Raw genomic sequence first — 27,061 nt, 5'->3', positions numbered from 1 at the left:
AATACACGTGTATGAAAAATAGAAACAGTTTGAAGGTAAACTAATAATAACTTAATCCAATCTAATTGCGTAAGATTAAATAACAATGACCGGTCCACATCATAATTAGTAATAGGGGTAAACTGGATAGGGAGAAAATGACAGATATTTTAAGTTCAATTTTTGCAATAACGAATTAAAAAATTTCAAACAAAAGTTTTGCTATAATTTCAAAAACATGTTGAAAGAAGGGGCTAGCATGGCTGGGTTTGGAGGTAAGGGCATTGCATTAGGCTGCGTACAAATTGGCACAGGTGCGGTTGAGCCCGATTTATCCCTGTCATTTTCTGAATTGCCGAGAAGAATGGCTGAATACTGCCTCTTTTGTTTCTCGGAGGAGTCCTGATAATATGATTCCAAACTAGCCTCTGACTTGTGTCCTATGATTTTCATTATATCTGTCTTTGGTACACCTGATTGTGCCAAAACAGTCACAGTTGTTGCTCTGACACAATGGTTGGTGTAGACCTGACTTAGTCCATCACTTTTTGATATGTCGACCATCATGTTGATCAAAAGTCTTTCCCAACAGGCCTTGATGTATACCACATCTCGTCCTTGTCACTTACTTTTACTCGAGCTTGTTGAAAGAAGATACTTGTTGTAGGATTCCTCTTGGATAGATATGTTTCCAAGGCAGCAAACAGGACAGCCGGGCTTTTTTGTTTCATACATCCTAGGTTTTATTATGTTTTGGTTGTCATCTAATCCCCCTTTATGATTTTTTGTCGTCTCACTGACTTTTTCTACAAAACGACGACCACAATCATCTTATTTAAAGACAAATGTTTTATCAGTGAAAACCCTTTGATTTTCTCGGCCCCTCCTTCCAAAAATCAAAACTAAGTCGAACCAGATTTTTCTTTGAAGAGTCCTTGGGTTATGAGTGGATAAGGCATCTGATGACCTCAGTTTATGCAAGTCGCCTTCAAAAATGGATGGGTGTTGCTTGGTCATGTCCATTCCTTCCCTCTGAACCTTCTTTATCATGGCTAGGAACATTTTGTTTGATTTTAGGAAGGAAGAATCATCAGACATGATGGAATATGTCTTAATAAAAGGTTGTGCCCTAAGGTATCTATTAATAGATGCACGTATACCAACTAAAGTACTCTTGGCATAATATTCTCCGTCTGTATTACGGACCTCTGCATAGAATTCAGTTAAGGCACAATCCAATCTTTCAACTATATAATTTTCAAAGGTTGCATCTTTCTCTCTATCGGTTAACCATTCTGAAATTTAGAACTATGATACATGTATTTGTTATACTTTATATGCATGTGGCAAAAAATCTATGCCACTCTTTTTTACTATTAATTGTTGAAGCACTGTTAAGTGTAATTTTCTTTTCTTTTTTTTAATTTTACATCAAAATAATGACTAAAATGAACTTCTTTATTTATTTTGCATTAAAATAGACAGAGCTGACCTTTTACTGTAATGTACTTTAGAGATAACTGTATTGTATTTGAAGCTTTGCGGACGTCCATCGGTAGTTTTACTGTCGCAAATTTAGTTTACCTGGCGACGCGCAAAGCTTCAAATACAATACAGTTATTTCTATTCTAAACCAAAATAAACAAATCATTCAATTTTAGTCGTTATTTCAGTGTAAAATTTTCATTAAACGAAAATTCCGTGAAATGATGTTATCTTATTTGGCGCCATAGCTAGGTGACGTCATATGTATGCTTCCGGCATCAAATGTAAACACCGGGCGTTTTCTGGCTTCTTGTCCGCTTCAAAATGTAAAAAAAAATGATAAAAAGATTTCTAGGTGCAAAATGTGAGTTTTTTGCTTATTAATGGAAAAATTACATGTCAATACATTCCGAAATTCAAAATGTCGGCTTCCTTAGTTACAGACAGGGAGATAGAGAATTTTACGCTTATTGTCATCCAATCAGAAACATTCACACAACATAATTGCATTAGAATTGAAGTTTTACCTATATAAAAATATGGTTTTGCAGTGGCAAATATTTGTTCACCTAGCTCTACTATGTGTCACTAGGTAAACCCAATTTGAGACCGTAACACTGTCTATTTGCATTAGACAAGCTCCATTCACAATTACAGCTACATGTGTATATCTAGTTTCAATTTGTTTAGGTCAAAAATGCTATATATAAAACAATTGCTTAAGCTTAAACAAATTGCTTATATTTATGAATAAAAATCCTCAGAATTTATTCAAAATTCAATTTACTTTAGCTAAAAAGAATATCATAAATTTGTTTTTTTCAGATAATCTGCATAAGTACTGGTGAACAAATAAGGTGCTAGATAGTAATGGAAGTCTCCAAAACTCCGTCAAACTAAGGTGCATGTAAATGATGAATAACATACACTTACAGTACGTCATGTATAAATTGGATGCGGGAAATACAAACAAAAGGCAATATTGGAAGACAGAACAGAAAAAAAAACATTATAATGTTTATATTGTTTTTGAAACAACAAAATGTATAAATAGAATGGACCAGTTGCTCAAGATAAAGCATTATGGAACAGATGCATATACATGTACATGTATATATATGCTAATTGCAGTGAAAAGATCGAGGAAGTTTTATAATTGGTAGTTGAATTGATTGTGGATTTCAAAGCGTCTAATACCATTAGGAAGAAACTTGAGCAAACATGATGTTGGGATATATACCGTTATTTTTTATTCAGCAAATTTCATGAAATTATTGGTGAACAGAAATTTGAATCTTATGCATGTGGAAATATAACATGATAACATGATGACGAATGAACACTTGCAATTTCACCCATTAAGCTTTTGCAATGTATAAAACTAAGTCTAAATGAAAGGATTCCATGTGCAAAATGGACAGGAAGCAGTGAAAGTGGATAGACGGATAGATTTTGATTATGATTATATTTCATTCTTTAATTTCGTCTTATTTATTTTTAAGGGGAAAGTGAATATATACAAATCTTTATATGTTAAATTTATTTTTATTTTAACACATACGCCTAAATATCTTCACTCCATATTTTGTTTGTTTCTTGGTTGATTTACTAAGCGCCTCGTCAAGTATATTGTCTTCGTCATCAGATGATAGTTTCGGGAACCTCCCAATTGGCTTTTCTTTGTCTTCTTCTGTTGTAATACCTTCAACAACCTCCATCATTTCAATTAAGTCTTGGTCGTTTTCTGGTTCATTCACTAGTTCCACTGTAACTAGTGAATGTGACTGTGGTCAAATTATGAACTGGCTATTTATTTGTGAATTTACATGTACATTTTTTGTTTATACACATTTTTATTTTATTATTGTATGTTCTAATGCAATTTGTTTGGAACGATAATTTTCGTTCTAATACAATTCGTTTGAAGGGTTAGATTCCACTAGGTTGGTTCCCTCCGTAAAATATTCAGTATGCCTTCGGAATATACAAATATTAACGGTCGGTATGAGCTAATGATGACCTTGAACTTGAACGTTTCGGTTCCTGGTGTGTCAACGTCGATAAACGGTACCAGTTAAAAATGTCGTCTGCGTCTGTTTCTTTGATTTTAAATAGAATGAACTCAGTAATGACAACTAAATATTTATTTTTAAAAGATAAACAAACCTCAACAATAGCAGAATGCCAAAAGAAGAAGGATGTACTTGTAGTTTTGCCAACAGGATACGGCAAAGCCGTTATTATACAGGCAAATGCCGATACTCTCATATGCTGTCAAACTTTTAGTTTATTAATTCTTAAATAAGGAAACAATCCGAATATTTTTTGTTCAAGTTCTATCATTTTAATTTTCAATAGGGAATCGACATGTTCTGATAATAAATATTTCACAACTGATAGCTTCAACGCTCAGTAGTTTTTTTACTAGTAATTGATTTCTTTTTTTTTTTTCATTCATTAACATTGTTTTTATGACAGCAATATGTCAGAAGACAACGGTATTAATAGAAAAGAAATAGAGAATTCGTTTCTGGATATTAAGAGTTTTGTTATTTGTGTGTTCAGTTAAATACTGAAAAAATCTTATCCCCAAATTGACTATGAGTGTTATTTTATCTTTCAAGATTTGAGTGCATTCTTACATGAAAACTTGTGTTTACAGGCTCTTCCATTTCTGACAGTTGAAAATGCTTTTGTTGTCATTATTAATGGACTCACAAGCATTATTCAAGAACAAAAAAACAAGATTTGGAGACAAAGCCATTGTAATTGACGACGAAATAATTAAATATTTAGAGGACCTACCAACTCCAAAATGTAAAAACCAACAGGTATTGAAAAAATAATGTTCAAATTTGATTTTTTCAAAAATGTATTATTGTTTTCATGTTTAAGTTGTGTTTAGCCTAGTGTCATTGTAAAAACTTTCAAAGGTAAAAGAAATAAAGAAGTAAGGTTTTCATTGCCTGCATGAAGTTAATGTAATTATTACAGTAGATTGCACATTTGGCATTTTCAGTTATTTGATATACATGATTGGGGACTGGGTATTAAGCTAACATTGACCTTGGTGAATGTTACACCCAGAAGATGCAATGATAATCACAGATTGATGATTTGGAGGAAAATGGAAATTTTGTTTAATTGTCAAGTGATGGTAGTCACAGCCTTTTTCATTCTGTTGGTTTTTATTCTTTAACTTAACTTTAGAAGTGATAATAAATTCTTGAAAAATTTTTACTGTTCAATTGTGATAGTTTATATAACAGAGTCATGATTGTATCCTGATCAGGACACAATGAACACATATAGTGTAATGTTTAAAATTAATGTGCATTATATGTCAGGCTTTTGTTTTTCTCTTCCAAGTAATTTCACATTTCGGATTACTCATAAAACTGGGGTCTATATTATATCTGTATCCAAGAGAGCCCCAAAATAGAGGTTAGATTAGCTGTCCTATTCCCTCTGTCCTGCTGTCTTTTTTTTCATAACAATTTTTTTTATTTGCAAGGGTAAAATTATTTGATTTGTTTTTGGCAGTAGAATTTTGGGAACAATCATAATTATGATTGTCAGCCTATGGATTAGAACGGTTCTCACTGACTTTTATGAAATACTTGATGAACCCTAAGTCCAAATAATTATGACACCTTGAAGATCTATTTAATTTTTTTGCTTTGGCTCCTTCCATGATGTCAATTTATGTCTTAGTTATTTTGACTCCAAGTAGATCAGACGAAACCCATCGTCTGAGGACATAATTGTACAAGCACAACACTACCCAATTGTAACCCAATATTCATACCAATAAAATAGCAAAACAAAATAGTGGGCTGGAGGTGATTGCAAGAAATTCTTGAAAACACATCAGGACTACAGGGAAAGAGATATCAGTACGATTGCAAAATGTATTTCAACTCATTTTCCTTTAAAGTAGCAAATTTATACATTTCCATACATGACCAAAAGTTAAAAAAACGAAAACATAATGATAATTAATAGTTAATATTGTTCGTTTCCTCTCCTATCTGTATAATTGCAGCTGGGGTTACACCGTTAAACATAAACAACGGACAAATTGACCACTTCAAAAGCTTGCCCATCTGAGAATATTGAATTTTCATATTCAAAGACTGAATGAAATCGTTTAGAAGATTGTAAGTGTCTTATTTTCAATTTGGGCAACTCAAAATTACTTCAGTCAACAGTTCAAAGGCTTTCTGTCGTGCTCTCACATCTTTGAAGCGAAGAATTTAAACGATCAGGGTGAATGCGCATGCTCGGATATTGGCCATTTGAAAAAGTAAAATTAGCCCATACCGGACGGTATTGTCAAGAATTTCAATAACGGGCGGGTACCAGTCTAAGATTCCACATTCTCAGTCGGAAAGCAAGCCCTTAGAAACGACCGTTGTTGCTACTTTCTGAAGACAACAATGGACTGATATTAAAGCCCGCCATTCTGAAAATGCGTTAGTTTCGCGGAAAAAATATTTTGGCGGCAATTTGGATTTTTTTAAAATTTTCTATTTCTAACATGCCATTGGGGTCAGAAATAGATTTCTTTCTATATTTTAAGCATGTGTCTTATTATTAAAGAAAATAATACCTAAATTGGCCCTCCTTTAACAATTACGTTAATAAATTGTTCGAAATTGTCAGTTATTTTTTCTTCTTTTTTCACAGATAAACAAAGATAATATAGATCTATACTATAAAACAAATTAATAATACGTATCTCAAAGTTTAAAAAAAATCAAGTCTAACGTTCTGTCACCCCTTAGGAAACCCCGTTTGAACTAAATTCCAAAAGAAAGACATTTTTTGACATTGTAGTTTTTTGGTTTAACACATCGATGTCAACATGCATCTGAACAGAATGTACACACATTTAATGTCATTTAGTGTGTTTGTTTAAAAAAGCTATGGCGAGTTCAGCTGTAAATTTGACTGGATTAATTTTTCTCTTTAAGTGAAATGTTTGACGTTAACTAAAACAATAAGGTAAGGAAATTTTATACTGTCTGTGCACAACCTTAAGATGATTAAAAAAAAAACCATTCATTGTTGGGAATATCTTTTTTTTTTGGTGATGATCAAGGAATCCTGTAAAAGGGTTGTCCTTTGAACTTAAACAATCTCTCTCAGACTTGCATTTTAATCACTCTTATTCAAAGCATTTTCATACTTACATTAAGTGTGACTTACTCATGACTTGTGATCTAAAACATAATTGTTGACTTAGCACTCAGAAACTGCTATGAAGTACTTTTAATAGGTCAAGTATTCAAGTATATTTTGGCTACCCCTTGTCTTGATGATGTTGGAAAGAAAATATTTGAAGTAATTAAAGATATATATAAGTATTGTGAATCTTCAGTTAAAATAGATAATAAACAATCTGAATTTTTTGAAATAAATAAAGGGGTCAAACAAGGGGACAGTTTGAGCCCCACATTGTTTAATTGTTTTATTAATGATCTCCATTCAATTTTGATGGGACATGTGATCCTGTGTCCTAAGATAAAACATCAATAAGTAGTCTTAGTTTTGCTGATGATCTTTTAATATTATCAAAATCACAAAACGGTTTACAATCTGCTTTGAATAAACTGGAAAAATATTGCTACAAATGGCAACTGACTGTAAATACAAGTAAAACAAAAATTATGATTTTTCATTCTAGAAATTCTTTTGAGTGAAAATTTCTTTTATAAACAAAATCAGTTAACTGAATTTAAAGAGTATAATTTTCTTGGGAACATTATTGATAATAAAGGAAAATTTAAGAGATCTACACATGAACTATCCAAGAAAGCGCTTAAAGCGTTATTTTCATTAAACAATATATGTCTAATTTTCATCATGTCCCTGTTGATTTATCATGTAAATTATTTGATTCACTAATTAAACCCATAATTTTATATAATAGCGAGATCTGGTTTATGGAAGATTATTACTCAATTTTTAGAGCCATAAATAGAGCCACTTTGCATGGAACTAACTGTGATATTTTATCATTGACAGATAGATTCAGCTTTGAGAAAGTGCATTATAAATTTTGTAAAACTGTTCTTGGAATTAAAAAAACCTCATGTAATATAGCTGCAAAGTCTGAGTTAGGACGATTTCCGCTTGACTCCTTTATTAAAACTCAAGTTTTATTATATTTTTGTAGAATAAACTGCCATGAAATAAACCCTCTTGTTAAAGAAGCTTTTGCAGTAAATAAGTCTTGAACTTATAAAAAATTCACTCAAAAAAACTTTTAAACATATTGTGAAGGAAAAGTATAATAACATCACTCTTGAAAAACTTTCAAATATTGAAAACAGTTCAAAACTTTATCTTTATAGTAAACTTAAAAATGAAATTAAATTGGAGGACTACTTGCACAATCTAAACAATTTTAATAGTCGTCAACTTTTAACAAAATTACGTGTAAGTGATCATAATTTGGAAATTGAATTAGGACGTTATAAAAAAATTCAAAGAGAACACAGACTGTGCAAAGTTTGTAAAATTTTAGATGATGAGGAACACCTTTTCCTTCATTGCCAAATTAACAGTAATGTAAGACATTCCCTTATAAATGCAATTAAAACCCATTATCCTAATTTTAACCAGCTTGACTCAAACTCTAAACTTAAAACTATTCTAGATCCCAATAAAGATATTTTGTCTAGTGTTGTAGACTATATAAAACAATCTATGGAATTGCGAAAATAAGGTCCACATTGGTCAATTATTATATATATATATATATATATATTACTAATATGAACTTGACTTGTTTAAAATATTTATCATGTATTATGTTTCTTGTCACTTGTGTATATAATGTACTATGTTTGCATTTTAACCCGCCAGGGTTTCATGTTTTGCAAAAAATAAAATATGTAGTAGAAATTTATTTCTGTGTTTATATAATTTGGTTAAAGCAGTAAAAATATTTACCAAAATATAAATATTAAATTACTCTTGGAATAATATATTATGGCACAGAATAACATATACTGTACTGTAATATTAAAGCCCTATTTCAGTACTGAAATTGTTGTAAAAATGATAAAACGTGTTTACCTAATTGTTTTACATATGTCTTTAAAATCAATATATATTTAGTAAAAAGACAATAAATTATTTTAATAACATCTACTTGTAAATAACAGCATATGGTGCTTGATAGTTATGCTGAGCCTGACTCAGCTAGTATAACCATGTGATTGTATCGCAATCTCGGCAAATTATAAAGAATAACAAATTGTGTGTGAAGATTGTAGATTACAATTCCACCAGAAGGGATACAGGAGTTTTTACAGAGTGTGTATTGTTTGGTAAACTGAAAGAAATAAAAATACAATATTTTACAATATGCACGAAAGAAATATATGAACGTTCAAGGCAATATTAATATCAAGTCAAAAACGGAAGTAGAATTCTCAGTTCAATTCATAGAAATAAACAATTACAGTTCATATTTGTTGAATAAACGTGTTTGTCAAGTTAACGGAATTAACGGAATATATATGTAACAGTTTATAATTGATTTGAAACGTACTTGACGGTGATTTGTCACAATATCCACAGGAGCAGTTTTGTCGTGGCATCCATTTGTAATAGACAGGCGAGGAAGAGAAAGTAAACGGTAGTGAACATACGGATAAGTCCAGATCATTTCCGGAAAATATGAATGTCTGAAAATTCAATCCAATAGATGCCGTAGCAAATACAATTGATAACGTGATACAGATTACTCCCCGTCTGAAATCTATCTGATATCACTATTCCATAAAATATAACACATGTGAATGTCCTATCTAAATCCAATATATATATATATATATACACATAATTACATAGGGTTGTTCTCTACGAGAAGAATCATGTCCACGATAGGACGTGTGTAGGTTGTGGCTTTTCCATTAACGATTACTCGCACTTCTGCTTTTCGGACATGTTCTGTAATCTGAACTTTTAAATGAATTCACTATAACTCCAACGGGCCATTGGGTACGGCAAAGGTTTTTATCCTTTAGAAGAATGACGTCTCCTTCGATGAGCCTGTACTCGCCTCCATTCGGCAAGACAGAGATCTCGTTTGTCGAATTCTCCAAGATGATCTGAAGTGAAAATGTAGTCGGTTTTCTGTGTCAATAACATAGCCGGAGTTAATATTAACGGATTCTCTGGATCTGTTGATACCGGTACCAGAGGTCTAGAGTTCACTATTGCTGAAACTTCTGCCATTAGTGTGTTGAGCACATCATGTGTTAGGCTTCTTCCGGCTGCGTTTAGAAGCATAGAATCAAGAATTCTCCTGGTAATACCAACCATCCTCTCCCAGGCTCCACCCATGTGGGACGAATGCGGCGGATTGAAGATCCAAGTTGTACCAGAATTATACAGAAAGTTCTTGAAGGGTCCATCTTCAACGTTGATTGAGTCAATCTTTAAATCGTCGATTGCGCCAATAAAGTTCGTTCCACGGTCAGATCGGAAAATCTTAACTTGGCCTCTTATAGCGGCGAATCTCCTGACGGCGTTTATGAAGGCTGAAGAACTCATTTCTTCGATTAATTCGATGTGAATAGCTCTTGTCACTAAACATGTGAATAAAATTGCCCAACGTTTAGAGTTGGCGTATCCACCACGTGTTTTACGTGAAACAATTGTCTAGGGTCCAAAGGTGTCTATTCCAACGTTAGTAAACGGAGGTGACGGTTCAAGACGGTCCTCTGGCAAATCAGACATGATTTGATACTCGGTTTTTCCTCTGAGTTTACGGCATGTTACACATTTGTGAATAATAGAAGAGATCAAGCGTTTTGCTCCGACGATCCAGAATCCTGCGGATCGAATCGCTCCATCTGTGAAATGGCGACCTTGATGTTTTATCTTGTCGTGGTAGTGTCGAACTAATAACGTCGCTATATGATGGCGTCCAGGGACGATCAATGGTTTCTTTTTAAAAACGGATTTAGGTTAGCTATCGGGCTCCGCTTATTAATTTGTTCCTGACGTTTTATACAATCTATTTCATCTCCATAAACTTCATGTTGTGCAGATGTTAAGATGAAATTTTCGGCATTCGAAAAACTATCCAAAGAAGTCACTGATGATGCCTGTTTTGACCCGTGTAAACGGGAGAAACGTTCCAAAAAGGCTATCGCTCGCACAAGTGATGTCCAGTTGGAGAATCGGTTGAATCTATCAGTTCTGATACCTTTATGCTCAGGTGTGGCAAATGTTTTTGCAACATTCACAGTTGCACGGATTTCTCCATCATCTTCTGGATCTATAAGCTGATATATGTCCTCAGAATTCTTCTGTTCTGATGCTATGAATTTCATGGGCTGGTACGGACCTTGTTCCCGAGTCTGCGGGATTACGGTTAGTTGGTACATAATTCCATTGACTTGGAGAGCTAAATTTCCTTTTTTTCTCTACACTATTGGCGACGTAGATAAAGAACCTTCTTGTCTCGTTACTGATGTAACCTAGAACCACTTTACTGTCTGTGTAGAATTTTACGGTGTCTATATGTAAATCTAAATTATCCATGACGGTTTGGGTGATAATACAGCAGCTGATAGTTCAAGTCGTGGAATAGTATGACCAATTGTTGTTGCAACTTTGGCTTTCCCAAGAATGAAACCTGTTTGGTTCACCACTACTGTCGGTCGTGCGTAGATATGCAACAGCTGCTATGGCTTTTTCTGATGCATCAGAGAAGACATGTAACTCCTTTGTTGCGGTTTTGCTGAGATACGGCACGTAGGTACGTGGAATGCGCAATGTTTCGATAGCAATTAGAGTATCTCTCCAAGATTTCCACTCAGCTGCTGTCTCATCAGAGAGAGGTTGGTCCCAATCAACGGTTTCTGATACTATTTTCCATAATAGGAGTTTCCCTTGTATAATCACCGGAGCCAAAAATCCCAGAGGATCGTAGAGACTGTTTATCGTTGATAAAATTCCTCTCCGAGTGATCGGTTTGTTTTCTGATGATAATTGAAATAAGAAGTTGTCAGTGTTTACGTCCCAGCTGAGCCCAGGACTACGTTGTAGGGGTTTGCTGTCGGATTCTAAGTCTAGATCCTTCAGATTTGAAGCCAAATCACTGGCATGAAACGCAGACATAACTTCCGCACAATTAGAGGCGAACTTGTGAAGCCGTAAGTTTCCATACTTTGCCAATGCTTGCTGTGTGTCCTTCATGAGCTTAACAGCTTCCTCTTTTGTAGGACATGATGTAAGACCGTCGTCGACATAGAAGTCTCTTGTAACAAAGCTAGTCACGTGACTGCCGAACTCTTGTTCTGATGCCTGAGCTGCTTTTCTGAGTCCAAGCGTAGCAACGGCAGGTGACGGACTATTTCCAAAAACATGAACTCTCATGCGGAATTCGACAAGGTTCTCTTGTAGGTCGTTGTTTTTATGCCATAAAAATCTCAGATAATTTCGGTGGTCTTTTCTTACTACAAAGCAGTGAAACATGTGTTGAACGTCTGCCGTTACTGCGACCATTTCTTTCCTGAAACGCAGCAGTACTCACAAGAGATCATTGGTCAAGTCTGGACCTGTCAGCAGGACGCTGTTGAGTGAAACTCCGTTACATTTGGCGGATGAATCAAACACATCCCTAATCTGATCGGGTTTCTTCGGGTGATAAACACCAAACAATGGTAAATACCAGCACTCTTCATGTTCGTCCAACGGTGGAGCGAGCTCTGCATGATTATTGTCTAGGATCTTACTCATAAATGTGAGGAAGTGTTCCCGTTTTACTAGGTTTCTATTCAGGCTTGCGTCTAACATATTAGCACGATGAAGAGCTTGTGGTCTGTTGCTAGGCAAAGACTGTCTTGGCACTCGGAACGGTAACGGTGCTACCCAACTTCCTTCCGAGTCTCTTGACAAATTCGTTGTCCATCTGTTTAATGAACATTTTGTCTTCAAATGACATTCCGGGTTTATCATCGTCCCTAGTTTTTTCAAAGAGAGGCGATTGTAAATCTTTCTTAACGGGGTCTGTGTAGTTTTCCCGAATGTCGAATTTACATGGTTGAAACATTGACGGTTGTCCTGTAGGTAAAATGTTGGTTATTTTGACATTTAATTCAAGAGGCACATGCTGCTTGTTAATGCAAGTTTCTCCTATCACTACCCAACCCAGTTTCAACTGTTGTGCATATGGAGTTCTGGGTGGTCCTAGGCACTGATCCAGGACGTGGTGTGCCTCTATAAGGTCTCTGCCAATTAAGAGAAGAATTTGTCAATTTTCCTCTATTGGTGGAATGCTACCTCTGAGTTCTTTTAAATGAGGGTGATGCATTGTGACTTCAGGAGTCGGTATTTCGTCCCTATTATTAGGAATATGATCACATTCTATCAGTACAGGCAGGTTAAATTTGTCATTGCCATTTATTGATTCCATGACGAAACCTCTTCCTCTTTTCCCGAAAGTGACTACTCTGCCGGAGCATGTTGATAAGGTCGTCGTAGGCTTCCTTGGGCGAGCTAGACTGAGAACTTTCAGGTTTCTGTGGTCTAGTTATGTGAAGTGCGGTAGTGTGTCGTTTACTTCCACATTCTTTACAACTTATGCGTGCATTGCATTCCCGGCTCCTGTGTTTGGTAGAATCACAACACTTGTAACAGACATTGTTTTCTTTCAAAAGACCTTTGCGTTCCTCTATTGATTTGGCTCGGAACGCTCGACATTCATTTGAGGAATGCTTTGTATTGTGCAGAATACAAAGACCTTGTTTTCCTGGCGTCTCCAGATTGCTGCTCAACCGCTGTTTTATGAGTACCAACTTTAGTCTTGGGGTAAGACGTGAACCTTGGCGCAGCACCTTTTGTATTTGGTTTGACTTTTGACCCAAAGATGAATCCAGGATCGTTTTTAATTCTGCTGATTTCACTGATGAATGCAGATAACTCTGTAAAAGGAGGAAAGGCAACGCCGTGGTTAGATTTGTATCTAGACGTCCTTGTAATCCACTTTTCCTGAAGTCCATATGGTAGTTTTTCAATGACAGGGTTTATTCCGGACGGTGAATCAAAATAAGCTAGCAGACATCCCAGCTTGGGATTTTCCTTGTGATATTCTATTTCTGATAGAATGTCAGACAGTTCATTGAGACGTGCGTTGTCCTTATTCGTCAAGGTTGGGAATTTGGCAAGTTTACTCGTGAGTGAGGACTCCAACATTTCTGGAGCACCATACCGCTCGTCAAGCCTCTTCCATAGTCTTTGTATACCTTTTGTAGGATTATTGGCGTTCGACGCTCTTATGCTAATGGCATGTTTAGCAGACTCTGGACCGAGCCACTTGATCAGTAAATCAATCTGTTCCGAGTCAGAGACTTGCAACTCGTCAGTCACGTTCTTAAAACTTGCTTTCCATGTATGAAAGGATTCTGCCCGATCGTTAAAGCTTGTAAGTCGGGAGAAAAGCAGGTCCTTACGCAAGAGAAATCTAGTTATCTCCGATGTAGGGTTGATTTGTTGCTGGTGTGCAACAGGGATCTCTTCTTTAACACCCTGTTTTTGGTGTTCAGCAGGGATCTCATCTGAAGTGCCTAGTTTTTGTATGCCGGTTACTATTCTCAGATCTGGGATAAAGGTAACTTCCGGTGACTTAGTATCGGAAGGCAAGACAGCAGATGTCTGTGACGGCAAGTTCAGTGCCACGGATGGCACGAACGCTGGTGCTTCATGACTCAGCTCAATCTTAAATGGAATTTGCTTTATCTTTTGAGGTCCTGTTACTTCCCGTACAGCAGTTGGTACAGGATACTTATTGACGAAATCTTTCACACGCTGGAGCGGGTCTTCTGTTTCGTCAGGGAGGTGGCTAAATGCTTGGCTGCCATCGTATTCCAGGATACGAGCCTCGGCTTCTGCGGCTGCAGCTTCTTTCTGTGCTTCGAGAAGGTTCAAATTGGCCTTTAGTTCAGCCTTTTCCCGGCGTACACGTGCAGCCTCTTGTTCTAGTTGAGCTTTTCTGCGAATGGCTTCTTGTTCTGCTTGAACGGCTTGTTGCTCCATTTTGGATTTGATTTCAGTTTGTCTGAATAGAGCCTGTTCCTCTAATAATGCCTCCTGTTTAATGATCAAGGCATGTTTTTCGGCAAAGGCTATTTTTGACTTAGCAGCCTCTGCTTTGACACGCTTCCTCCGTGCCAGGCTTGACATATCGGAGACGTTGGAGCTTCCGCTATTCGAGGTTTTCTTACCCTTGGATGTTTTTGTTTTGGTGGATTTAGCCTTTGTCAGAGCCAGGTCCACTTTAGACAGTCGAATTTCTGATGACTGATTACATATGTCTATGTTCTTTAGACTTTCCGGCGTTCTGGTCTTCTTCAAAAAGTTCAGGTACTCATCTATGCGCTTGCGATAATGAGTACAGGCTTGTACGATTTTGTCCTCTGCTGTAAGCAGTTGTTGGAGCTCGTTTGGAGGAGTGGTCATTTCCAATAACTGGAATTCTAAACCTGACCAAAGGGCCTCTAGCTCCTGACAGAACTTGTCACGTTTCTCTGCGAATGCTTCGTGTCCTTTTTCGATGAGATCACGTACTCGCCTAGTCTCGGGATTATCATCTAAATGTGTGGTATTAGATGGATTTTCTAATAGTTCTTCAGAAATATCTCCCTCTGGGGGTTGAACCTCGTCTTGCTGTTCCACGTGACTGGGATCCATGATGGCTGTTGTTGGGTTGCTGCCTAGTACACACAAGTTATGTAGTCCACTGTCAGGGTAAAGGTATGTACGTTGCTACGTTGTCGTTCTTTGTCTGGATATGTAAAGACAGGTTGTCATCAATTTACTATGCTGAGCCTGACTCAGCTAGTATAACCATGTGATTGTATCGCAATCTCGGCAAATTATAAAGAATGACAACTTGTGTGTGAAGATTGTAGATTATAATTCCACCAGAAGGGATACAGGAGTTTTTACAGAGTGTGTATTGTTTGGTAAACTGAAAGAAATAAAAATACAATATTTTACAATATGCACGAAAGAAATATATGAACGTTCAAGGCAATATTAATATCAAGTCAAAAACGAAAGTAGAATTCTCAGTTCAATTCATAGAAATAAACAATTACAGTTCATATTTGTTGAATAAACGTGTTTGTCAAGTTAACGGAATTAACGGAATATATATTTAACAGTTTATAATTGATTTGAAACGTACTTGACGGTGATTTGTCACAATATCCACAGGAGCAGTTTTGTCGTGACATCCATTTGTAATATACAGGCGAGGAAGAGAAAGTAAACGGTAGTTAACATACGGATAAGTCCAGATCATTTCCGGAAAATATGAATGTCTGAAAATTCAATCCAATAGATGACGTAGCAAATACAATTGATAACGTGATCCAGAATAATAGTACCTTATAGGTTTGTTCATGAAAAGTGTCAACACAGGGACGTAATTCGTAAATTACTATCGGCACCGCTTCGTCAGAAATATCGACACATCGAACTGGCACATTTACGTATTACAGCGTATTAAGTGGCACAAATTTGACGCGGGCCAGTTTATAAAAAGCCTCATCACATATTTTAAATTTAGCATAGGTTCCCCAGAAGTTAAGAAAGAAATTTCAACTGATGTGTTGAAAAAACTTGACGCGACGAGTGACGACCTTTGGTTTGAAGGCTTCGTATTCTAATTCAGTACGCTTAATCAAAACAATTTTTATGTGAGAACTTCTAAAAAGTATACACAATTGGCATTTGTAACGTACAGCATGCTTTGGTTTCATTTGATATGACTTTTTGGAGGAAACAGAGTCGTTTCAGTTGAAGAAAAAATGATCCAAAATATGGTAGTCACATGACTTCCATTGCTGCTTTAAGAAATGGGGTCAAACCGGGGTCAGCTTTCCGACTGAATCAATCTGTAACTAAGAAAGCCACCATTTTGAAATCTGATTTTTGTTTGGAATGTAATTTCTCAAAAAAAGCCTCAAAATCTTGTTTTTGTCAACATTGAAATTATCAGAAGCATACAAAAGTATATATACATGTATGTCTAGTGTTCATATTTGACATCCGGAGTATACATATGACGTCACATTGTTTAGATGCTAAAGACGATGCAACAGTTTGGCAGACTTTTTTATTTATAGCATTCAGAGGCGGATTTGGAAAGGGGGGGGGGGGGTGTCTGCCCCCCCCCCCCCTTTTTGTGGGAAAAATTTGGTTGATTATTTAGGGAATCACTGAAGCATGACTAAGCGGGTCCCTCTTATGTCAGTCAGTGGGGGCATGAAAATTTCTGGATCCACCACTGGCATTTTCAAGGGCATACGATACAGTAGCAGGGGCAGATAATAACGTTTTCAAAACTTTTCGTGTTGTTTTCGCGTCGTTGTTAATCAGAATGTTGTAATTTCGCGATGTTTCTGATAAGAACGATTACATTTCGCGACGTTGCTTTAGATGTAGTCACATTTGTGGAAATCCACTGACGTCATTATCCCGATTGCGCGAATTTGAAAAAAGTACCTGCAATGAAAATCGGCCAAATCACGAGAATTGTTATATTTATTCATTAATAAGGAAGTCAACAATATTAACTTCGAATGGGAAAAAAATCAAATCCACATTCTTAATTTTGCATGTCTGTTATTTCATATAGGAAATGAATGAGATATGAAAAACATAAGACGTCGATGAGAGAGAAACCCAACTACACAAAAAAAAAAACCAACATAAGTAATCTATATAGTAACTTCACCATTTGGCTAACTCTAAATCGTAATGAGAATTGTACGGATAAATTAAACAGAGACTATCAACAAAATGACAAAATATAATGACTGCGCATCTTACTGTTCCTGACTTTGAAAAGGTACATTAAAGAGTTTATCCGCATTTTAGAATTTAACCCGTGGAATATATAAGTGTATGAAGAAGAATTGTCAGTTAAAATGACTCAGTTTTAAGCCCCGTATTATAGACCAAAAACAAAAACGCATGCGTTGATGTGCTAAGCATACCTCTATGTACATATTGAGAGAGTAAAATCGTCACACAGGAATTAGGTATTTGACAGACCAGAGTTGCAACTAATTGATGTTAAGTTACTGACCAAATACGAAGTCTTTTTGTAAAGTAGTTTCTCAGATAAGGAACAAAATATTTGTTGGACCGGACACACAATGTGGTTGCACTCACTCTTAGATTGAAGATATAATACAGACAAGTAATTCAATGATTATAATTATGTACCGTAATAAAAAAAAATACCCTGAAGACAAGCTTAGGTAACTTATCTATTGATACAGAATCATTAAATTTCATGCTCTAATATCGACTGCTGTATGAAATGTTATACTACACTGTAATAGACTAAGCTGACCCGATTTAATGTGGGTATGATTTTGTGTTCATGTAATGTCTATAGACATGATAGAGTAGGTCGTTAGTTTTCTTGTTTGAATTATTTCACATTTTCATGTCGGGGCTTTTTAAAGCTGACTATAGGCCTATGGTGTGGCTTTTTCTGTTTCTTTTTTTTGTGTGTTGAAGGCCGTAGGGTGACCTTTAGTAGCGTTTATCATTTGAACTATGGTTGATAGTTGTCTTTTTTGCAATCATACCAAATGTCCTTATTTTTATATCATCCCCCTTACTTTATAATTGTTGCACATTTTGTCATGTCGGGGCCTTTTGAATAATTAAAACTATGTTCAAGCTGTGTTGTCTACATGAATTGTATGACTAATGTCGGACAGAGATGCAAATTAATTTTTTTATTATATATATATCTGTTTTGTTTCCGAACATTTCTTCTCTAAAAGTAATTTACGAGAATACTTTTTCTATCCAAGTTTGAATTCGTAACAATTCATAAAGGTTTGGCAAATATGATGCTATTTTACGAGGAGCCAGCTTTATTAATTTTCATGAATAATACCATTGGTTTAAAAAAAAACACCTTGGCTCTACCACTGAAATTGACAACATAGTAGTGAACGGCGGGAAAGATTTCACGACGTTGTTGCGATTAAAACTTATTCCAATTTAGTTTGGCGCCTTATTGGCAAACGTCCCGTTTGGCAATAAAAATTAAGGTTTATTGCTTTTATTGAAAAAACAAGTACATGGACCCCCAGTTTTTTCTTTTGCAATCGATCAAATTCTGTTTCAAGAACGCTCCGTCAAAATTTTAAGAAAAAATCAACGATAGAATTTTTTCTGCACTTCTGTGTAGACGCAAAAATATTTTCAATTTCTTTATTTCACTTGTATTAAAAGAATTAAGGATATAATTATTTATTTCAACAGCTAACTTGTTACAGCATGCTGATGCCATGGATCAAGGGAACATTTTACAAAAAACCCAGTTAAATTATGACTGTTCGTTCAAAAGTATTGGTACTTTCCTTAAAAGTCCTTATATATGAAATTTCAGGGTTTTTTTTTTTTTCATGAAGGTATATTTTTCTTTGCACATTTCAAAAGGACACATCGAAATTGACCTTCTACCAAAATTTCAAGAAAAAATCAACGAGGGATCTCTACTGTATCGTATGCCCTTAAGTCCAAAATATTTATTGAGTATTTTTATTTTAATATGTGGCATTTGAATGGAGATAACGGAATTGTATTTCAAGCTATGCCTCAGTAAAACTTGATTTTACTGTCACAAATACCTGTTTACCTAGCCCTGCTATGCGTCGCTAGGTAAAATCAATTTGCAACAGTAAAATCTAAGGCAAAGCTTAAAATACAATACAGTCATCTCCTAAATACCCCCCCCCCTTTTCCCCCCTCCCCAAAGATTAACTTGAATCGACAGAGAAAGTAATAAAAAGGTTGAAACAACTGACAGTGATTAATTTTAAAACATGAATAATGCATTTTTAACGAAAAGTGATTTATGAACTGCAAAAATATAGAACGCCTGAACGGTTCCCGTATATTGCTAAGGGATGTTGTGTGACATGCTCGAGAGAGAGAAAGAATGGTGAAGTATGGCAGGGTTTTAGGGATTAGCTGTGCAGATTAAAATCTGATTATAAATTGTTAATTTGAAACCTACAAGCAGCTCCATCAGTTATAGTATCATCACCAAAAACACCACTGTCCAGCGCATCGTCTGCTGTAAATTCCACTGGCACTGCCGTCGATTGTTGGTCAGCGTCTGACTTTCCCCCATTATTTTCTTCAGATACATGTAAATCAGTGGACTCCAAACCTTCCAGTATATCTGCTTCTAAGTTAAAATATGGTATTAACGGTCCCAAAAGATCCAGGTCATCGAGATCTGACATGTCAAAATCATCTGCCGTAGCCATTGTTATTGTTATGCAAAGTATTTATGTCACAAGATTCATACGCGAGGAATTTTGTGAAGCGGCTCCGACGGATACATTGTAAATTTTACGCTTGACAAGAGCTAATGAGAAAGCTTGTTGCATAAAGATTGCATTAGAATCTGTATTGGTATAGTTTTCGGAACTTTCATTTGCGTATTTGAGGCAATAGAAAGTTTGGGCTTCAAAAGTCTATATTATTATTGACTTTATACAGAAAATACGCCCTTTTCATACATTTAATGTTTCACAATTATTTCATGGATACAAAGTAAAATCATTTCCTAAAACACTGCAAAAAAATAATTTTGATTGGTATAGTTGTATTGTCATAGAGTGCGTTGAAATGAACCTTGGTATAGCAAACATCGAATTCCCTCACAAAATGTTATCACGTACTATAATGAAACGTATAACCTAGAATTCTGATGAAATATTTTCGATTTTACAAGCTTCAATTCAAATACAACACCAGGTCACCAGCACTTCCATTTGAACTTTGATTGATTAACGTTAAGTCGACATTTTTTCGTAACTCCTCGCGCCTTTTCCAGAAATTCACCTTGACAGAAAACGGAGGTCGTTGACCCGATTCAACGCAGTAAAATCTGAAAATAGCTCTATCATCTATAAATTAAAAAAAAGAAACACGTCGTAAAGGCACTAAAACCCCAACAATGTAGAACGATATTGACCTCGATAGAAAATGACGTCCTGTCCATATTACCAACCGGATGGCAAAAGTTTAATTTTCGAGTGTTTACCTCGAGTCGTCTCTCTGTCAAGAAATTTACCGTCAGCTATAATTTTAGTTTCCCCGTTGAATTTAATCATTATGGAGCAGGTCTCCAGGTATAATGATTTTGCCATTGAGGTCAATGAGCAATTTCTCAATAGATTGAAAATACACCAGTCCATATGCAATATAACTAGAAATACTACTTGCACATGTCAAGGTGTGGTTTAACAATTTACAACTGGGACCTTTATGTTCCTCATTGGCCACCCAGAGCAAATGATTAACTAAACCTTATTTATGGAAATGAGACGTGAAAGATACCAGTCTTTGCTGACACATGTTGTCATAGACGAAGCTCACTGTGTAGAGAAGTGGGGGATGGATTTCCGGAAAGACTTTTCAAAGTTGAGAGAGTTGAGGTAATTTTAGCCGTTCTTCCATATCAGCACCTTGACAGGCTTTTGCTAAGATAATCGTTGTCACACAAACAGAAAAACTATTTTGTCTACATGTAAGAAAAGGGATCGGGCAGAAACTTTATATTGTATGGAAAAATCATGCTATGAATGGGTATTCAACCTCATTTTTCATTGTTTCACATTTTTCATGACTGCGCTTTTTATAGCAGACTATTTGGTATGGGTTTTGTCATGTTTGAAAGCCATATCGTAGCTTCAGGTCTATAATTGCTTATGTATCTACTTCATTTAAACTCTGGTGGATAGTTGTCTCATTGGCAATTATATGATTTTCTTTGCATCCTTCTGTATTTGTATCTCTACAGTTTTTTCCATCTGATAAATTGATAGTGATAACAGAAGCTTCCTCTGCAAAAAGGCATTTAAAACAATCAAAATTTCTTAGGGAAAATTCAATGATACGTTTCAATATTTATTCTTACACATTTTATACTAGTACACAATTTCTTGCTTTTGCTAGAAATTTACATAACTGTAGTGTATTTCTAAATTATTAAGAAGTTTAATGAGAAATTTTCTATTTAGTCGTAACAACAGGGAATTCACCAAAAAAAAATTATCAAAAGTCTGAGAAAAGCCAATTGGAAATTAGTCATTAGTAAAAAAAAATTGAATAAGATCCTAACCATAAAAGTTATTTTCATTTTGTGGAGTGAAAAGATATATGCAACTTGTGTTTGTTGACTTGACATCAATTTGTGATTTTTCAGAAATCAATAATAATATTGTGTAAAATTTTGACTCATTTAAAACACTTTTTATAAACATTTTTTTTTACTTCAATGAAATTAAGGAATGTTATGGGTTTTTGTGTTTGTTTAGTATTGGTAATGTTTTTCCTTTGAATTAGATGTCAGAGTAAAAAAAATTGACAAGTACAATAATTTTTCAGGAATGTGGATGCCTTTATCCAATATTTATTTATTCTTTCGACAGTTTTTATGAAACTGTTTTTTTGTTGAAAATGTACATATCAGATAAGGGTGAAGGTTTGGTACCATTTAAACGTAAAAATCCGCTGCAATTGTTTGCACCTGTCCGAAGTCAGGAATCTGATGTTCAGTAGTTGTCGTTTGTTGATGTGGTTCATAAGTGTTTCTCGTTTCTCGTTTTTTATATAGATTAGACCGTTGGTTTTCCCATTTGAATGGTTTTACACTAGTAATTTTTGGGGACCTTTATAGCTTGCTGTGCGGTGTGAGCCAAGTCTCTGTGTTGAAGACAGTACTTTGACCTATAATGGTTTACTTTTATAAATTGTGACTTGGACGGAGAGTTGTCTCATTGGCACTCATACCACATCTTCTTAAATCTAACTAATAACTATGCATTACCAATAACATCTTGGAGAAGACGTTACTAAGTTGAAAAACTTGTGTCTAATCCATTTGTCATTTTTGAACAATAAAATATGTTTAAACTAAATAACACCTTCGTTATTAACTTCCCTTGAAGCATAGATACCAGTACTACAATGAGACTCTGACTTTAGCTTGAACAAGTATCCATCCAATAAGTCTCCTAAAAATATATAATGTGCCATGTTAGGAATATAAAATTGTTGCGTGAAAGAATAACATCCATTGTGGTATAAGGGAGATAACTATAATTTTTTCATACAAATTAAACCAAAATACCAATTAAGGCATCTTATTCTTTGCCAAAATGTGGCTTTTTCCATTTAAACATACATAATAAAAAGTATGGGTCACCTTGCTATTTGTCAACTAGTTGTGTAAAATTGTCCATTTTGCATAGATTATTCCTGAAAAAAAAACATTTTTATGTGAATAAAATGAAAAGGACCAGATAGAATTTGAAATTAAATATGATAAGATATGTTTTATAATATTCTTTAAGAAAATGAACTTGATTTTTTTGCTGTAAATACTAAATGAAAGTTAAATGAAAATTTCATTAACATTCCTTTATAAATGTTTTGATATAACAGTTATATCCCCTTATATGACTAAGTTGAAAGATTGAATCGATCAAAACAGAATTAAGTATTTGTTTAAACATCCCAAAATTTGTTTTACCCATTGTCAAGTAAACCCAGTTTCTTTGTTTTCATCTGTAATACACTCAGAAGGGATGTGTCGTGTTTGATTTGAGTGTATTGTTTCAATTCCAAAAGATTCCAAAACTCATTTCTATGATATGTGCATCGATAAAGCTCACAATGAAATCCCTGTCTGCATCATATGCAAAGTTGACATCTTTTTTAAGGTTTGTCCGCTTTATTCTGCTTATTTCACACATCATAGTTCAATCTTCCTTAATAATTAAATTGCACAATAAAGTATAAAGGCAACTCATATAGTTTGTAAAAATAGGTTTCAAGTGAAATATTTTGCTACAGCAAGTGTCATTTTTGTAAATCTATTTTCTTTCTCCTCATAGGTTGAAAATATATTTTTTATATTTAGCTATACTTTTAGTACATTTTGATTTTCATTCTACTCTTTAACAAAATTGTGTGTATCTGTGTAATATATGGTTATGAGCACAAATGAAGAAAACGTTAATTTTTATGAAATATGTATATGTAATTAGATTTTGTATCTTCTATTGTGTATTTCTATGTAAAAAGGTGAAGACGATGTGTCTTCTGATGCATCTAAAACCCTCTCTCTTAATATCTAGTAGTGTATATAAATTGTATGTACACCGGTATGTTGTTATAGGGATTAAATGGACTTTCTTTACATGCATTTAGTTCTCTGTGATTATGTTTTTATTTATTTTTAAATTAACAGATAATACCAAAAGTACTTAAATGATATATATGAAATTAGTCATTTTTCACGATTTTTATCTGATCCTGAACATGCATGACATATTTTCGACTAGAAGTTAAGCAATCAACCATCAATACTGTATCCATTTATATATGGAAAGAAACAACATACCAGACAAATAAATATATATTTTGTATCTTTTTGACAATCCTTATTGTTACTAAATACTACCTGGATGCTGCTTTTATCAAACAAGAAAAAGTTGAATGCTATCATGAAATTCATGAGAAGATGGAAAGATTCAAAGGTTATTGGATGAAGATGTCCAAACTTGTCTTGTATGTTGTCTGTCCCAGCTCTTAATCTCTTGGCTCCAGAAAACATCTCTCTTGTCAACTGGTCACAACCTATTTATGAGGTACATAAAGAAACCAGACATCTTTTAAACTTTGTTGAAACAAATGCTCTACAACAGATTAAGCTTAGTTGGCAAGGCAATATAAAAAACACCTTGTCAAGTATCTGAGTCTATTGACAGAGCTGAATAAATCACCCTAGGTTTACATTACTTTGTGGTATAAATCCATCCTCCAAATCCCACTATTGGCTATTCCTTCCCAATTACACAAACCAAAAATCTGGAAAACATAAATATTGCAGAGTTGAAATTATCTTTAGAATTAGCCATACATTAATCCCAAAGACAAATATGTGCACCATTTTCACTAGGTAAATATCCATTTAACTTCTAAAAAAATCAGCCTAACATGGACACTCTGCAAAAATAAAAATAAACAAATTAGGAAGAAACTTATTCATATTTTTTGAAAAATGACCGATGAATTATGAATAATGGGCAAACTTACCAATATGGAAAAAAATTTCATCTTTAAGATCAACATTTGCCTTCTGATGAAGTTCATCAACCACATTTTCATAATGCTCTAAAATTTTCACATCTTCATACTTCTGTTCATTCAGGGGTTTTGTTTCAAGTGGTATAACAGTTGTTTGCTCTAAAATTTGACAATATTGTACCACGGGACTTATTTTCATATCCTTTATCCTGAAAAGTTTACAAATGCTGTATTTACTGTATTTAATCAAGTCATTTCTGTGACTTCAATGAATTTGTTTATGTTCCCATCATTGCCTCATATTTAACAACGACTTTGATTTTCCCGTCAAATTGGTGGCCAAAAGACACAAAGAGGCACATGTAGGGACAATTGCACCTGCATTTGTTTCAGGCAATGACCATTTTGAAAAAGTTTTTGAAGATTTACTTAGATTTATAGTACCACATCCCAATGTGCGTACATTAAGGTCCTAACAATATCATGGCTTATGGTATAACAGATTGTCAAATTTTAAACGCCTTAACATAGCCCAAAACAATATTTTGATAGAGTTATGGCAAATATTTAGTATTTATTGAAAAAAAATATGTATAAGGACATTGTTTACCAAGCCCATAATACTGCTGGAAGAAAAACCATGCATTGTCTGTCGGATACAAATCAATTCATTTACGCCCCACTATGGAAAATTTGACAAGAAAGTGTAAAATTAGCAATCTGTATCAAAATTCTGTTTCAATAGCAACATGTTGCACTGAATAACATGTAGTGTATATGAAGGGAATGTTTTTTTTATGTAATACGGATTTTTCTTTAAAAATAGTAAGTGGGAAGTGATACCCATGAAAGAGGACACATTCACAATCAGCACCTGTCTAAAACACCATTTCGTAATCTGTTTATCTCCGTTACATTTAATAAATGTATTTAAAGAGGACAATACTGTCAAGTAATCCTTGATCTTTTCACATGTATTTTTGTCACTACTTCCTCATTTGCGAAATTTTCCAGATCCCCTTTGAAGGTTTTTTCCGGAGAATCATTAGAAATAATAATAGAGCATACGATCTATGTTTATGTATCTGATTATTAAAATGCCAGATGCCATTAAAAATAATACCATGTCTGGTAAATTTAACTTAATATTTAAAATAACTCTGTTTTCTTTTAGTATCTCGGAATGTGCGAATTTTGAACCTCCGGTCTGTGCAGTTTTTTGGGGTTTGCGTGAACTTTGATTTTGACATTTATGATATTTTTTTACTTAATAAAAATCATTTTTAACGCCTATTTATCGCATGAGTTTATAAAGTGGAAACGAAATCAGTTTTATGGGGGAGGAGGTTGATCATGTGAAAACAATGCCACAGTGAGTACAATGCAACCGACGTGTCTAGCTCTGTCAAGATTTAGATCAAGGCACACTTTGATATCAACTTCTGGAAGTCCTTATTTCTGTCTCTTTAGATCAAGCCTATATATCCAATATATTTTATTTGACTCAAGCAGTTGATACCATGATGCAAATGGGCATACATGGCTCGAGCCTCTATTTTCACTGAACTAGTACACCATTTTAGTTAAGGGGCAGCTGAGGACCACCTCCGGATGCGGGATTTTCTCGCTACGTTGTTGTCTCTTTGACATATTCCCCATTTCCATTCTCAATTTCAAAAGTATAATTGCAGTAAAAAATTACCAGTGCATCTTCAAATTCTTATCTTTTTTCAGGAATATCTACAGTTGTAGCAGTCGGACGTTGGCTTAGCGGTGTGATATTTATTTCAACTTACACAGACATAACAATGATCGTTCCATACTCTTAAATTTTTAGTGGTCTTGGAGCCATCTTTTGTGGGGTCATAATGAGATGTACAAGATGCATGTACTGCTTTCACAAGGCTGCTAGGCCAGCCCAAGGGCGTCAGGTGTTTTCGGATGTTGCAATGACCGGTTATCAAAAAACACAGCCGTATACACAAGGACCGCCGTCATATGGACAACCACAGGTTAACAATGACTACGGATACAACTACGATAATGGCAGTGGCATACCTTATAAAGCTTAGCAATGTTAATCCAATTATAGAAATGTGTATATTAAAATGTAAAATAATGATAGATAAGTTTACAATTATAGCAAAAACTGTTATATTGTTATCATAAAAGTTAATGTACATTTTACATTACATATGTTATAACAAAATCATATATTCCATCTTTTTGTGAACTTAAAAGAATAAAATTGGCATTGTAAAAACACCTTCGTTGATTTGCCTCTGTATCTGATTTAATATCATTCACATTGGAGCAAGGCATATGTGGTTTCAGTGTGTATGTGTGCGATTGTAAATATCTTAATTATGCAGTGATTGCTATTTTTTACAAGCTATACCAATATTGTTCAGTTACCAGTAATAATTTG

General features: G+C 34.7%; 1 protein-coding gene and 1 long non-coding RNA gene across 3 annotated transcripts in view; one reads left to right on the top strand and one right to left on the bottom strand.

Moving 5' to 3' along the window:
• The window catches only part of LOC127715125 (uncharacterized), a 63,187-nt gene extending 38,051 nt beyond the window's left edge, over positions 1 to 25,136 (top strand). For both annotated transcript variants that reach the window (XR_007988126.1, XR_007988137.1), the window contains one exon: positions 25,103 to 25,136. This is a non-coding gene — a long non-coding RNA (uncharacterized LOC127715125). The remainder of the gene's footprint in view (positions 1 to 25,102) is intronic.
• On the bottom strand, positions 8,474 to 12,926 carry LOC127715111 (uncharacterized). The gene is made up of 2 exons (XM_052221155.1): positions 9,029 to 12,926; positions 8,474 to 8,809 (listed from the first exon to the last, which is right to left on the bottom strand). The coding sequence occupies exon 1, from the start codon at positions 11,995 to 11,997 to the stop codon at positions 11,065 to 11,067; it is 933 nt and encodes a 310-aa protein (XP_052077115.1). The 5' UTR covers positions 11,998 to 12,926; the 3' UTR covers positions 8,474 to 8,809; positions 9,029 to 11,064.
• Positions 25,137 to 27,061: the final 1,925 nt, after the last annotated feature.

Source organism: Mytilus californianus, unplaced genomic scaffold (genome assembly GCF_021869535.1).
Source record: "Mytilus californianus isolate M0D057914Y unplaced genomic scaffold, xbMytCali1.0.p SCAF_9, whole genome shotgun sequence".
NCBI classification, from domain to species: domain Eukaryota; kingdom Metazoa; phylum Mollusca; class Bivalvia; order Mytilida; family Mytilidae; genus Mytilus; species Mytilus californianus.
This window is presented reverse-complemented; position numbering and strand designations above follow the sequence as displayed.

Coding starts and splice junctions, on each gene's coding strand:
- LOC127715111 (XM_052221155.1), bottom strand. CDS start 11,997: ATGGTCGCAGTAACGGCAGACGTTCAACACATGTTTCACTGCTTTGTA.